The sequence below is a fragment of the Rhinolophus ferrumequinum genome, chromosome 7 (assembly GCF_004115265.2).
Source record: "Rhinolophus ferrumequinum isolate MPI-CBG mRhiFer1 chromosome 7, mRhiFer1_v1.p, whole genome shotgun sequence".
Lineage (NCBI taxonomy): Eukaryota > Metazoa > Chordata > Mammalia > Chiroptera > Rhinolophidae > Rhinolophus > Rhinolophus ferrumequinum.
The window spans coordinates 89,557,467-89,569,716 of NC_046290.1; the positions used below are offsets into that span (position 1 = coordinate 89,557,467).

A 12,250-nucleotide genomic window follows, 5' to 3' on the forward strand; every position below is an offset into this window, starting at 1 on the left:
CTGTGCCACATGCCATGACCCTGGGAAGCTGGTAGTCCTCGTGTACCTCGCTAACAAGAATATTTTTCTCTCAGAGGAGATAAAGGAATTGATTGATCAGCTGGGCGAGGGAGGACGGAGTGTGCACGAGCTGCAGAAGTTGAAGAAAAAATTGGAGATTGAGAAGGAGGAACTCCAGGTGGCCCTGGAAGAAGCTGAGTCTTCCCTGGAGGTGAACTCATGGCGTTCTCCTTGGGGGCTGAACATTGGTCAGGGACCAAACACCTGCTAGGCCAGAAGGACTGATGTTTACATTCCTGGCAGGTTGAAGAGAGCAAGGTGATTCGAATTCAGCTGGAACTAGCTCAGGTTAAGGCTGACATCGACCGGAGAATTCACGAGAAAGAAGAGGAATTTGAAGCTACGAGGTATGGGGCTGACAGGATGGGAGGCTGACTTTGCTACTGTGATGGAGCAGAGTCCAGAAACCTGGATCTCTGCCACCTACTAGTCATGTGACCTTGGGCAATTTAGGCGAACCTCTCTGAACCTCAGTTTCCCCATCTGTTAAATGGGAATATGACAGTACCTTATATGGATGGGGTACTCTCTGGTTTACAAACACTTTGAAACGTAGTACATTAGTGATTCATTACAAAACTCCATAAGATAATAACCCAAAAATGGACAAAGAACTTGAATAGACATTTCTCCAATGAGTGTAAAATGGTACAGCAGCTATGAAAAACAGTATGGAGATTCCTCAAAAAATTTGAAATAGAATTAACACATAATCTAACAATTCCACTTCTGGATATATACCCAAAAGAATTTAAAGCAGGATATTTCTCAAATGGATATTTGTACACCTATGTTCATAGCAGCATTATTCATAATAGCTAAAATGTGAAAGCAACCCAATGGCCGTTGACAAATAAATGGATAAACAAAATATGATACATACATACAAAGGAATATTATTCAGCCTTAAAAAGGAAGGAAATTCTGACACATGATACAAAATACATAAACTCTGGGGACATTATGTTAAGTGAAACAAGCTAGTTATAAAAATGACAAATACTGTATGATTCCACTTATATGAAGTACTTCGAGTAGTCAAAACATAGAGACATAAAGTAGAACAGTGGTTGTCAGGGGCTGGGGGGAGGGAGGAAATGGGGCAGTTATTATTTATGCTGAGTTTCAATTTTACAAGATGAAAAGAGTTATGGAGATGAATGGTGGTGATGATAGCACGACATTATCAATGTATTTAATATCACTGAACTAGACACTTAAAAATGGTTAAGATAGTACATTTTATGTTATGTGTATTTTGCCACACACAAAAAAACCCTGTGAGATAGATACAATTATCCCACCTAACAAATGAGAATGATGACTTCTTCATCACCTCTCTGGGATGTGGTAAAGATTAAATAAAATTATAGACAAGTACATTCAGAGGAGAAGCCTGATGACTCCACAAGCAGCAGGCTAAACCCGACCCTCACCCTAAATTTCTAGCTATGCCACTATGTGGCATGAATGTGTGTGTGTGTGTGTGTAACAGCTTTATTAAGATGTAATTCACACACCATACAATTAACCCATGTTAAGAAAAAAATTCAATGGTTTTTAACTGTACAACCATCACTACAGTTTTAAAACATTTTCGTCACCTCCCAAAGAAACCCCATACCTTTTAGCAGTCATTCCCCATTTCTCCCGACCATCACCACCACCACCACCTCCAGCCTTCGGCAACAACTAATTTACTTTCTGTTACTCTTGATTTGCCTATTCTGGGCATTTCATATAAATGGGATCATACAATATGTGCTCCTTTGTAACTGTATTGTATTGAATCCCACCTTAACAATATTAAGTCTCCTGATCCACAAATATGAATGTCCTCCCATTTATTTAGATCTTAGATCTTTAATTTTTTTCAACATGTTTTATAGTTTTTGCTTGTATTTATTTTTAAGTCAAAGTGAATCCGATTTTGTTCACTTTTGGGAATGTCATGATACCCTTGCTCATATCTGGAAATTGAATACATCTCAAGGTGCTGCAAATCCAGCAATGTGCCTGCACATAGTGAGTGTTCAGGGTGAAGCAGAGGTGAACACAGTGTGGGGCAAATGACAGTATCTTTAGATGCTCATCCTTTATTTGCCTCAATGAAACAAATGTTTTTTGAACATCTAAATTACCTCTTCTGGTCCCCTCCTGTAAAAGGAGATTAATACAGCTTATATGAGGCCTTTATGGAAATGTTTATTATGTTGATTACAATATAATTAATATATATTAAATACAATCAATTAATGACTGTTGTTTTAAAGAGAGCTATATATCTAACTTGTATCGCCAAAACCCACATTTTGTAATGAAAAAAACAGGGACCTCAACATGTGGGTTTGAATCTTGACCCCATTCTTTGGCATGTTTTTCATCATCATGGAGCCTCAGTTTCCTTGCAGGGCTGTTTTGTATGTTAAATGAATGGAGATCATAAAAAACATGTGGTAAACATTAACCTTCTATTCCTTTTCCCAAAGCGTGATGTCCCCTCACTTAGATGCTTTAAGGGAAGATAGTTTAATTTCACAATATGGCCACACCCATGTTGGTGCCCAGAGATCCCTTATCTAGGAAGGCTTAGAACAGACTGAACAGTGGGTCCAGTATGCCAAAGGCTTCTCTGCTTGGACTTGCAGGAAGAACCACCAGCGGGCAATCGAGTCCTTGCAGGCCAGCCTGGAAGCAGAGACCAAGGGCCGGGCAGAGGCACTTCGGCTCAAGAAGAAGATGGAGACTGACCTGAATGAGATGGAAATCCAACTGGACCATGCCAACAGGAACAACAGCGAACTTGTGAAGACACTGAAAAGGCTGCAACAGCAAATCAAGGTAATGATCTGGGAGGAGGAAGAACTAATCACAAAGCAAGCCAACCTCGAGCCTGCAGACTTACAAGGAGCTAACTTCATGCATGTCTTCAGGTAGGATAAAGACATGAGAGTGAGAACGTGGGCAGCTGGCAGTCCAGGGAGCAGGAGACTTGGAGACTTTATAAATGAGAGGCCCCAACCACCAAAGTCCATATCCTGGATCACTGGAATAAGGGAAGAAAGGAGGGAAACAGGAAGTTGGGCCTGTCTTGATTTTTAAAATCATTTTTTACTTATTATAAATGATTTCAGGCATAGAAACATAAAGAATATAAACACCAAGTTATCCACCACCCACTCACCTTAAGAAATAAACGTGAATAGAGCTGAAGTCCTCCTTTATCACTCTTCATCACCAAGCTGCTCTTCAAAGCATGCATAGCTGGATCAATGCATTCAGCATGTGTTTATTGGAGACCTGTCCTGTCCAGGCACTGTATTAGGTGCTAGGGGTAGGAGAATGGACAAAACAACAAACGTCTCTACAGATAGACAATAAGCAACAAATACATAAAACTGTAGTATAAAAAACTGGAAAGTGCTCTGGAGAAATCACAAGACAGGGGAAGGGAGATGGGGACTAGCGAGTGGGGGTGTAACTGTCAAAGGTCATTGAGGAAAGTCTCCTTGAGATGGCCCTGCTATAAACACCAGGTGCTCTGTCATCAGGAAAGTCTTGACCTCATGCTGACGACCTGCTGGACAAAACCTGGGTCAAGGCCCAACTAGTCCTCAACCAGACTGTAAACTCCCTGAGGGCAGGGCTACACCTCATTCTCTCTTCCTCTGTGGCCTCCATTTCCTGCTGAGGCCAGCAAAGCTCACAGCATGCTCAGGCTGTGCCAGGGCCTGTGACATGGGCTCAGTCCATGTCCTCTTGCCCCACAGGACCTGCAGATCCAGATGGACGAGGACGCCAGGCAGCACGAAGAGCTGCGGGAACAATACAACCTGCAGGAGCGGCGCCTGAGCCTGCTGCAGACGGAGCTGGAGGAAGTGCGCTCAGGCCTGGAGGGCAGCGAGCGCTCCCGCAAGCTGCTGGAACAGGAGGTGGTGGAGATCACAGAGCGGCACAATGAGGTCAACATCCAGGTAAGATGGTGGCTCCCTGGGAAGTGCCATGTGGATTCACTCTCAGGATGGTGCCCAAACCTTGTGGGCTCCCCTCAAAACTAAGAGGCAGCTGGTGTCCCCACTCGTCAAGTCCTCGGAACTCATCTGCAGAGCTTTTTTTTGTTGTGGTAAAAAATCCATAACACAAAATGTACCATCTTAGCCATTTTTCAGTACACAGCATGGTGTGTGAACTACACGCGGAGCGTTTAAAGACAGACTCTCAGACTCTCCCCTGGAGATTCTCATCCAGTGGATCTAGGGTGGGACCCCAGAAATCTGAACTTTGAGAAACTCCTCAGAAGATTCTGATAATTTAACCAATTTTAAGGGCCCCCAATGTTGTGGAGGCAAGAACTTTAGAACTGGAAGGGATCTGGAATATTCCAAAGTCTGACATTCATTTTACTAATGAAAAACCATTGCCCAGAGAGTTGAGTGGCTTATCCACAGTCAACACTGGTGACCCCTGTCTGCTACTAGTGGTGACACTGCATTTGGCTCACAGTGCAGTCCTTCACCAGCATGGCTTAATCCTTACTCATCATCTCATGTGAATTCACCAAAAGAAAAAATGTGCATGGGACATATAGGGATTGCAATCCCATTTAGAGAGAAGAACATCAAAGCCTAGAGGGTAAGGAATTTACCCACATAGGTGGAAGGACCTGACCTTGAACATGGGTTTTCCCAGCTCCGACTTTAGGATGGTTCTATGCTGCCATCCTCCCCAGACCTAAATGATGTTATTCCTGGGCTCCTCATGATGCAAGTTCTGCTCTAAAACCCAGGAAAGAATATAAGGGAGAGACCTTCCCCCTGAGCTGGGACTCAGGGCCATTTTCTGCTGGGAATGGGGGCGGTCTGGCAAGCATGTGTGGAAGAGGATCATTTTCTCTCCTGAACACAGAAGGGCTGTGCAGACTCCTGGCTCACAGCAATGTCCTCATCTCTTCCTCCAGAACCAAAGCCTCCTGGTGGTCAAGCGCAAGCTGGAGTCAGATGTCCAGCGCATCTCCAACGAGCACGAGGAGCTCATCAGTGAGTTCCGCTCTGCTGACGAGAGGGCCAAGAAAGCCATGACTGACGTAAGTGCTGCGCTGCCCGCAGCTGCTGGGCCAGGCTTCCCCAGGCAGGGCGGGGCCCCCCCCCCCCCCCGGGCGGGCCCCCCTCCCCTCATGAGTCACTATGGAGTCCCGGCACCCTGCCAGTGGGGATATGGTTTCTGCTCTGAGGTGTCTAGAGGCTTTTCTGAAAAGCCAAACACAGGAAAGTAAGGCATACACATGATCACGTGAGAGATTAGAGTGTGTGACCCGAGGGCATACAGCAAAGGAGCCATCGCTGTGGACTCACCTGAGCACACTTTTTGGCAAGGCGGAGCGTCAAACCAGCCTTGATGGGAGAGTTCGTGAAAGGAAGATGGGTGCTATGCCCCGGGCGCAGGGGTGGATGCTGGCAAGAGGTGCCCCAAATGTTTTCGCCCCACTATCCCTTTGGGTGCTCACACCGATCTTGAGTGGTGGATGTTATGTATCCCACTTTAGGGCTGAGGAAACACAGATTTTCTTGTCAGGCTCCTCGCACTTGACTGAAATGGCAGGAACTCAGGAACATTGTCGGTCTTATTGGTGCTGGGTTCCGAGAGCATAGACTCACTATGCTGCACACAGTAGGCCTCCATGAATATTTGTGGAATGAATATAAGAAGGAATGGGTAAAAAAACAAAGAGGCAACCAACCGAATGGGAGAAGATGTTTGCAAACAATACCTCCAGTATTGGGGCTAATATCCAAAATATATAAAGAACTCCTACAACTCAACAACAAAAAAAATCCAATTAAAATATGGGCAGAGGATCTGAACAGACACATCTCCCAGAAAGACATACAAATGGCCAACAGATATGTGAAAAAATGCTCAACTTCACTAGCTATTAGGAAAATGCAAATCAAAACCACAATGAGATGCTACCTCACACCTGTTAGAATGGCTATTATCCACAGGACAAATAATCACAAATGTTAGAGAGGCTGTGAGAAAAAGGAACCCTCATACACTGTCAGTGAGAATGAAACCGGTACAGACACTATGGAAGGCAGTGTGGAGGTTCCTCAAAAAATTAAGAATAGAATTAGCACATGACCCAGCAATCCCTCTCCTGGGTATCTACCTAAAAAAATCTCAAAACATTTATCTGTAAAGACATATGTACCCCGATGTTCATTGCAGCTTTGTTTACGGTGGCCAAGACATGGAAAACACCAAAGTGTCCTGTGATAGTGACTGGATAAAGAAGATGTGGTATATATACACAATGGAATATTATTCAGCCCTAAGAAAAGATGAAATACTGCCATTTGCGACAACATGGATGGATCTTGAGATTATCATGCTAAGCAAAATAAGTCAGACAGAAAAAGTCAAGAACCATATGACTTTGCTCATATGAAGGATATAAAACTGAAAGCAACAAATGAACAAGACAAACAAACAAAGGAACAAACACTCATAGACACAGACAATAGTTTAGCGGTTACCAGAGAGGAAGTGGAGAGAGGGCGGTGGTAAAAGGGGTCAAATATATGGTGATGGAAGGATAACTGACTCTGGGTGGTGAACACACAATGTGATAGATAGATGATGTATTACAGAATTGTACGCCTGAAACCTATATAGTTTTACTAACCATTGTCATCCCAACAAATTTAATTTTTTTAAAAAGCGAAAACAAAGAATGAGTAGGTAAAACAACTTGCTGAAGGCAAGAGGCAGGCCTTTGTCTTCCTGGCCGACCTGTGATTTTCCCATCCTCTGAGCTGTGCGCCTCTTGGAGGACACAACACAGAGTTTGGCTGGAGAGCACCAGGCTGGCAGACTCCACAGGATGGGGAGGACTGGTTGTGAGTACATGAGCCTGCCTCCTCCCCTTTCACTCAAGGAACACGGGAGTGTGGGGCCCCTCCCAGAAACCCCCGTAGCATGGCAGTGAGGTTCCTCTCATCAACCACTTGCTTTCCCAGAGACTGGGAGACACAGTTCCTCATCTCTCAAACGCACCATGATCCTGGATGGGACCCAGCTGCAGCTCATGCTCTTCCCACTTCCCACAGGCTGCCCGAATGGCAGAAGAGCTCCGGCAAGAGCAGGACCACTGCATGCACCTGGAGAAAATCAAGAAGAACTACGAGATCACCATCAAAGACTTGCAGGCCAAGATGGAGGAGGCTGAGCAGCTGGCTCTGAAAGGAGGGAAGCGCACGATCATGAAGCTGGAATCCAGGGTGAGGACAACACTGAGCTGAGCCCGGAGAGAGAAAAGGGAGACATGGCCAGGCCCAGAGGGAAGAGTGGGTTCTTCTCCCAAAAATCATGCCCCGCATTTGATGAGGAATGGGGTTCTTCTGCTACTACTAAGAAAGGAAAGGAAAGGAAAGGAAAGGAAAGGAAAGGAAAGGAAAGGAAAGGAAAGGAAAGGAAAGGAAAGGAAAGGAAAGGAAAGGAAAGGAAAGGAAATTAGACAACAGCTCTAATTGACTTATACAAAGGCCTCCTCTCCACCTCCTCCCCCTGTCATCTTTCCCCCAGGATGTCCTTAGCCCCCAAGCAGAGCAGTTGCCAATATTCTTCCAGTGTCTTTGTTTGCAGTCTCAATTTCCAACATTATTCCTCTCTTATTACTTACTTAAAACAAGCCTTAGTCTTTACCTCATGGAATGTCGGAGCTGGAAGGGCCCAGGTCACCTTCTCTAACCCCTGCCTCCCCCGTTGCCCAGAGGAGGAAACTTGAGGCTCAGGAAACGTGACCAGCTGAGAACCACAGCAGGGCCTCTGAAAGGCAGAGCCTACCTGACCCTTCTATGCAGGGCTCACCTGCTCACCTCTGGGTCAGAGGTAACCACCGTAGCCATGACACCCATGCCCAAGCCCACTGAGCTCTGAAGTCCAAAACCATATATTCCTTCAGCTGCATTCCTCTCTTCCTTCCTCAGATCAAGGAACTAGAGACGGAGCTGGACGGCGAGCAGAAACAGCATGTGGAGACGGTCAAGACGCTGCGGAAGAATGAGCGCCGCCTCAAGGAGCTGGTCTTCCAGACAGAGGAGGACCACAAGACCAACCAGCGCATGCAGGAGCTGGTGGAGAAGCTGCAGAACAAGCTGAAGGTCTACAAGCGGCAGATCGAAGAGGCGGTGGGTACTCGCCACGAATCCCTAATTCTCCCTCCCTTTCCAGCCCGGGTCTCAAGCCTTGGTTAGAATTCACCCCAGGGAAGGAACCACATATTAGTCAAAAGACAACTCCTGTGAGCCTCATGTCCATGGCACTTCACCCTCGCTATCTGTAGGAAGTAGACTGGACACTGGTGACAAGAGCGTGTCAAAAAACAAAAATATCCTCTAAGAACGTCCGTGCTAACTGAAGTGCCCACTGCAGAGTGTGCTCTAAAACCAGGGAGGTCTTAGCTCCTCTGTCCTGCTCCACTGGCCCTGCGGCCTCTGCCAGGACAACTTCTCCCTGCTGGTCTTACTGTGAAACACCAGGTCCCACCGTTATTTGATCCTCCTGATGCCCCGTAGGAAAGCTGATAGTCTTAGTCCATTTCACAGGCGAGGAAACAGCCCAGAGTGGGGCGGGTATTTATGTTATATTAGTAAATATTAAAGTCAATGTGATATGGTTGGCAAAAGGTGCCTTCAAGTCTCAACCTTACACCACACACCCACCTACCACACCACCATCCAGGACATAGATATTTGACTCTGTTGTTTGCTGCCAGTTCTGGGGCCACCACAATGAATCCATCAGCCATCCATGCATCCAATGCTCTTCCCAAAAGGCTCGATAAAGACCAGGTGTACAATCCATATGGTCTAAACCAAACAATGCTACAAGACTACTGGGAAAACGAGGGGATGGGAAACGTGTGGTGGGGGCTGGGCAAAGCACTAAATCCACATCTTCCACAGTGGGAACACCAACAACTAATGCCTAAAACCACAAATTCTAGAAGCAATGACAGAGCACATTTTATTTAGAAAAATGGATGTCAAGGCCAAAACTAATCAGCTAAAACTGGTGAAGGCGGTTGTCTGTGGTGAGCTGGAGGGTGCCCCCGACCCGGGACTGCTATGTTTTTTAACAAGCCTTATAGAACGACTGCACTCTCAGATGTCCCTGCAGAACCTATAACAAAGCACATTTCACCAGAACAAACCAGGTTCACAGCCCGTTTCCACCTCGTTTGTCACAGGAGGAGCAGGCCAACCAGACCCTGGCTCGCTACAGGAAGACGGTGCATGAGCTAGATGACGCTGAGGAGAGGGCCGGCATGGCGGAGACTGCCCTGAACAAGCTGCGCACCAGACACCGTGTGGCCGGCAAAGGCATCACCTCTGTGGAGATCATCCAGGTGTCCAAGACAGGCTCCTCCAAAACCCTTTCTGAGGAGTGAGGCTCTGTGTCCCAGTCCGCAGCCGGTACGTGTGGATTCCTCTCTCGACGGCCATGCTCTAAGTTCACCTTCCCTCCCCTCTGTGCTTCCTGGCTTCCAGTGTGCCATGCCCTTATCCCAGTCAATGGGAGCCCACAACTTACCCTGTCTCCTCGGCTGCAACACACCCTCTCTAGAGTCCCAAAGCTCTAGGGTATCACAGGTGCTGGTGGTCATGATGCTTCCCCATCTGAGGGGAAGCTCGTTGAAGGCAGGTTCCATGTCTGGTGGCACGCGACACTAGGCCTGGCAGATCGGTGCTAAGCACACACTTGTTTTCACTAGAGAACCATGGGGCATTTGCAAGCTTATAAGCAGTGTGTATTTAGGACACAATATCATTATTCCTGAGATTTCATCAATACGAGTAGAATTTAGGGTTCTGACATCAAGGAAATAATAATAATCGCGGCTACCATTTCCTGAGCATTGAATGCAGGTGGGATTTTAGGGGGACATTTTAAAACAGTCCTTTCTTATTTTCCTTAATTCAGACCCAATTAAAAAGAATAGAGGAGACAAATACCTAAGTCAAAATGCTGGTTTTATTGTGCTATGATTGTAAATTGAGAATTTAATCGGTGTCCATTATGGGCTTCCTTGTACTTCACCCCAGAATTAGAGGTACCTGCAGAACTGAACAACCACAGCCCTGCTCTCTGGGGCGCAGCCTCTATTCTGAGGGGAGGAATGACTAGGACGTACCAACCCTGCAGGTAGATCCATAAGGAGACATCAGACGGGGCTCATCCCTGCCTTCCTGGTTCCTTCCTCCAAACACAGGATGAATTATTCCTCTTCCATGAGAGGAGCAAGGGCAGGGTGAGGAGAAAGGCAGGGAACCTTCTGGAGCAGTGGTCCCCAAAACTTCACCTGGGAAGTTGTTAGAAATGCAAATTCTTAGGCTTCAATTCAGACCTACTGAGTTAGAAGCTCTGGAGGTGGGCTTGGCATCTGTGGTTTAACCAGCCCTCCAGGTAGTTCAGATGTATGATCAAGTTTGAGAACCAATGCTACAGCAGACGTCGACCCTTATAAATACGAAGCCAGGGAACAGAGGTTTCTCCTGCTTTTGCAAGAGCCAGGCTCATGGTGTATGTTTCTCACCATCTTATTTATCCTATGAAGTAGGTATAAAGATCTCTGTCAGGTCAGGAAAATAAGCTCTGAGAGTGTGACTTACCCATGGTCATCCACGCTCTGTGCTGTGGACAGGCAAGCTGTCTTATTACTGTGAAGATTGAAAAGGCTGCCCTCTGTTTAGGATTAATCAGGACAACTCAAGATCAAGGACTTGGTGTAGGTTGGGAGGGGCCGGGGGCTGGAGTCCTGGTGCTGATGTGCTGATGTTCGACCTCCATGGATTCTGGGAATTTTTCTGGCCTCATGTTCAAACATCTGGTTGAATCGGCCCTCAGGGAGGGTAAGGTTCCTCACTCCCTTATAGCTCTCTCTCAGGACTGGGTCAACTGGGATTTTTAGCCAAAAGTGATAACCCCATTGACATGTGAATTCAAGCTGAGCCTTTTCTTACCATTTACTTATGGAGGAAACAAAAAGTAGGACACAGAATCTTTCTCTTAATTCCTTAACTCTTAAATAATGGTTAGCTCAGGGAGGTAAGGAAACCAGAGGCTTGACTCTGGGTGAGTCCTACGATTAATGTGCAACCATTTCCTTTCAGGGCAAAAACCTGAAAAGAGTCGCTTCTGTTAAGCTCTCACCTTGGCAGGGGTTACTCATGAGGCTTCCCGCGCTACCCAGACTCGGGAAGCGTTTCAGCTCCTTCCACCTCCCAGCCTCTAGGAGTCTTAGCCTCTAGGATTAGACACCCTGTAAAGCAGATCCCTGCCCTGGTTGGTGACTATTTATTCCTGGGGTCTGCCGGCTCTGGTTCAATAGCGCTCTCTCCACACCACTGGGCTTCAGTCCTGCCAATGGCATGCAGGGGTCATGAGGCTGGGGCCCCTGGGGGCTGCTCTCCAGGTCTTGACCCGTCGTCACGCTCTTATCCCACTTCCCCTTGTTGGTCACAAGGCCAGATATGCTATCAGTAGCCATGAGATGTCTTAAGCAAACTAGTACGCATACATGGGTCAGCACTGAGTCAAGACCCCACAGAGTTTAGTTCTCCAAAGTGGCCTTTTATTCAGTCCCACAAATATCGATCAAGCTCTGGATATGGGCTCTACCTGTACCCTGGGATACAGAGACGAATAAGAAAGAGCATCCTGCATGTGGAGCTCAGAATCTGGTGGAGAGATAGATTACTACAAGGCTGTGAACGGATGTTCTGTGATGTGGTGCTTACCTCTCATGGGAAAGAATCACAGAGAAGGAGTAGCTGCTTCAACCTGAGGTGGCTGGGTAGACTAGCTGCACAGAGGATGGGACCTGGACAGGAGTCCAGAGCAGTACCACTCAGCGGGTGGTACCCACTTGCTACCTGCCTAAGACAACAGAAGTACAGAGACTAAGAGGAAGTTTTTAGAAATGTTTATAGCAATTGATATTGCATGACCTCCATGGATATGATCACCATGTTTTATAAAAGTATTAGTCTCTGATATTAATTAAAATAAATGAAAATGAAATAAAAATTAATGGAAATTAAAAAGAATAAAATTGATCCCTCACCAGGTAGAAAAGGAAAAAAGGGAATTCCAGGTAGAAGGCCCAACACATACAAAAGTACAGAGG

The 12,250-nt window shown here is 46.4% G+C and overlaps 1 protein-coding gene across 1 annotated transcript in view; it reads left to right on the forward strand.

The window, feature by feature from the left end:
* The window catches only part of LOC117024825 (myosin-16), a 57,789-nt gene that overhangs the window by 44,552 nt on the left and 987 nt on the right, over window positions 1-12,250 (forward strand). Inside the window, exons 36-43 of the mRNA XM_033110416.1 lie at window positions 75-211; window positions 304-407; window positions 2,709-2,901; window positions 3,831-4,034; window positions 5,018-5,143; window positions 7,170-7,340; window positions 8,049-8,249; window positions 9,311-9,536. Coding sequence (XP_032966307.1) covers window positions 75-211; window positions 304-407; window positions 2,709-2,901; window positions 3,831-4,034; window positions 5,018-5,143; window positions 7,170-7,340; window positions 8,049-8,249; window positions 9,311-9,511 — 1,337 coding nt within the window. The 3' untranslated portion in view covers window positions 9,512-9,536. The remainder of the gene's footprint in view (window positions 1-74; window positions 212-303; window positions 408-2,708; window positions 2,902-3,830; window positions 4,035-5,017; window positions 5,144-7,169; window positions 7,341-8,048; window positions 8,250-9,310; window positions 9,537-12,250) is intronic.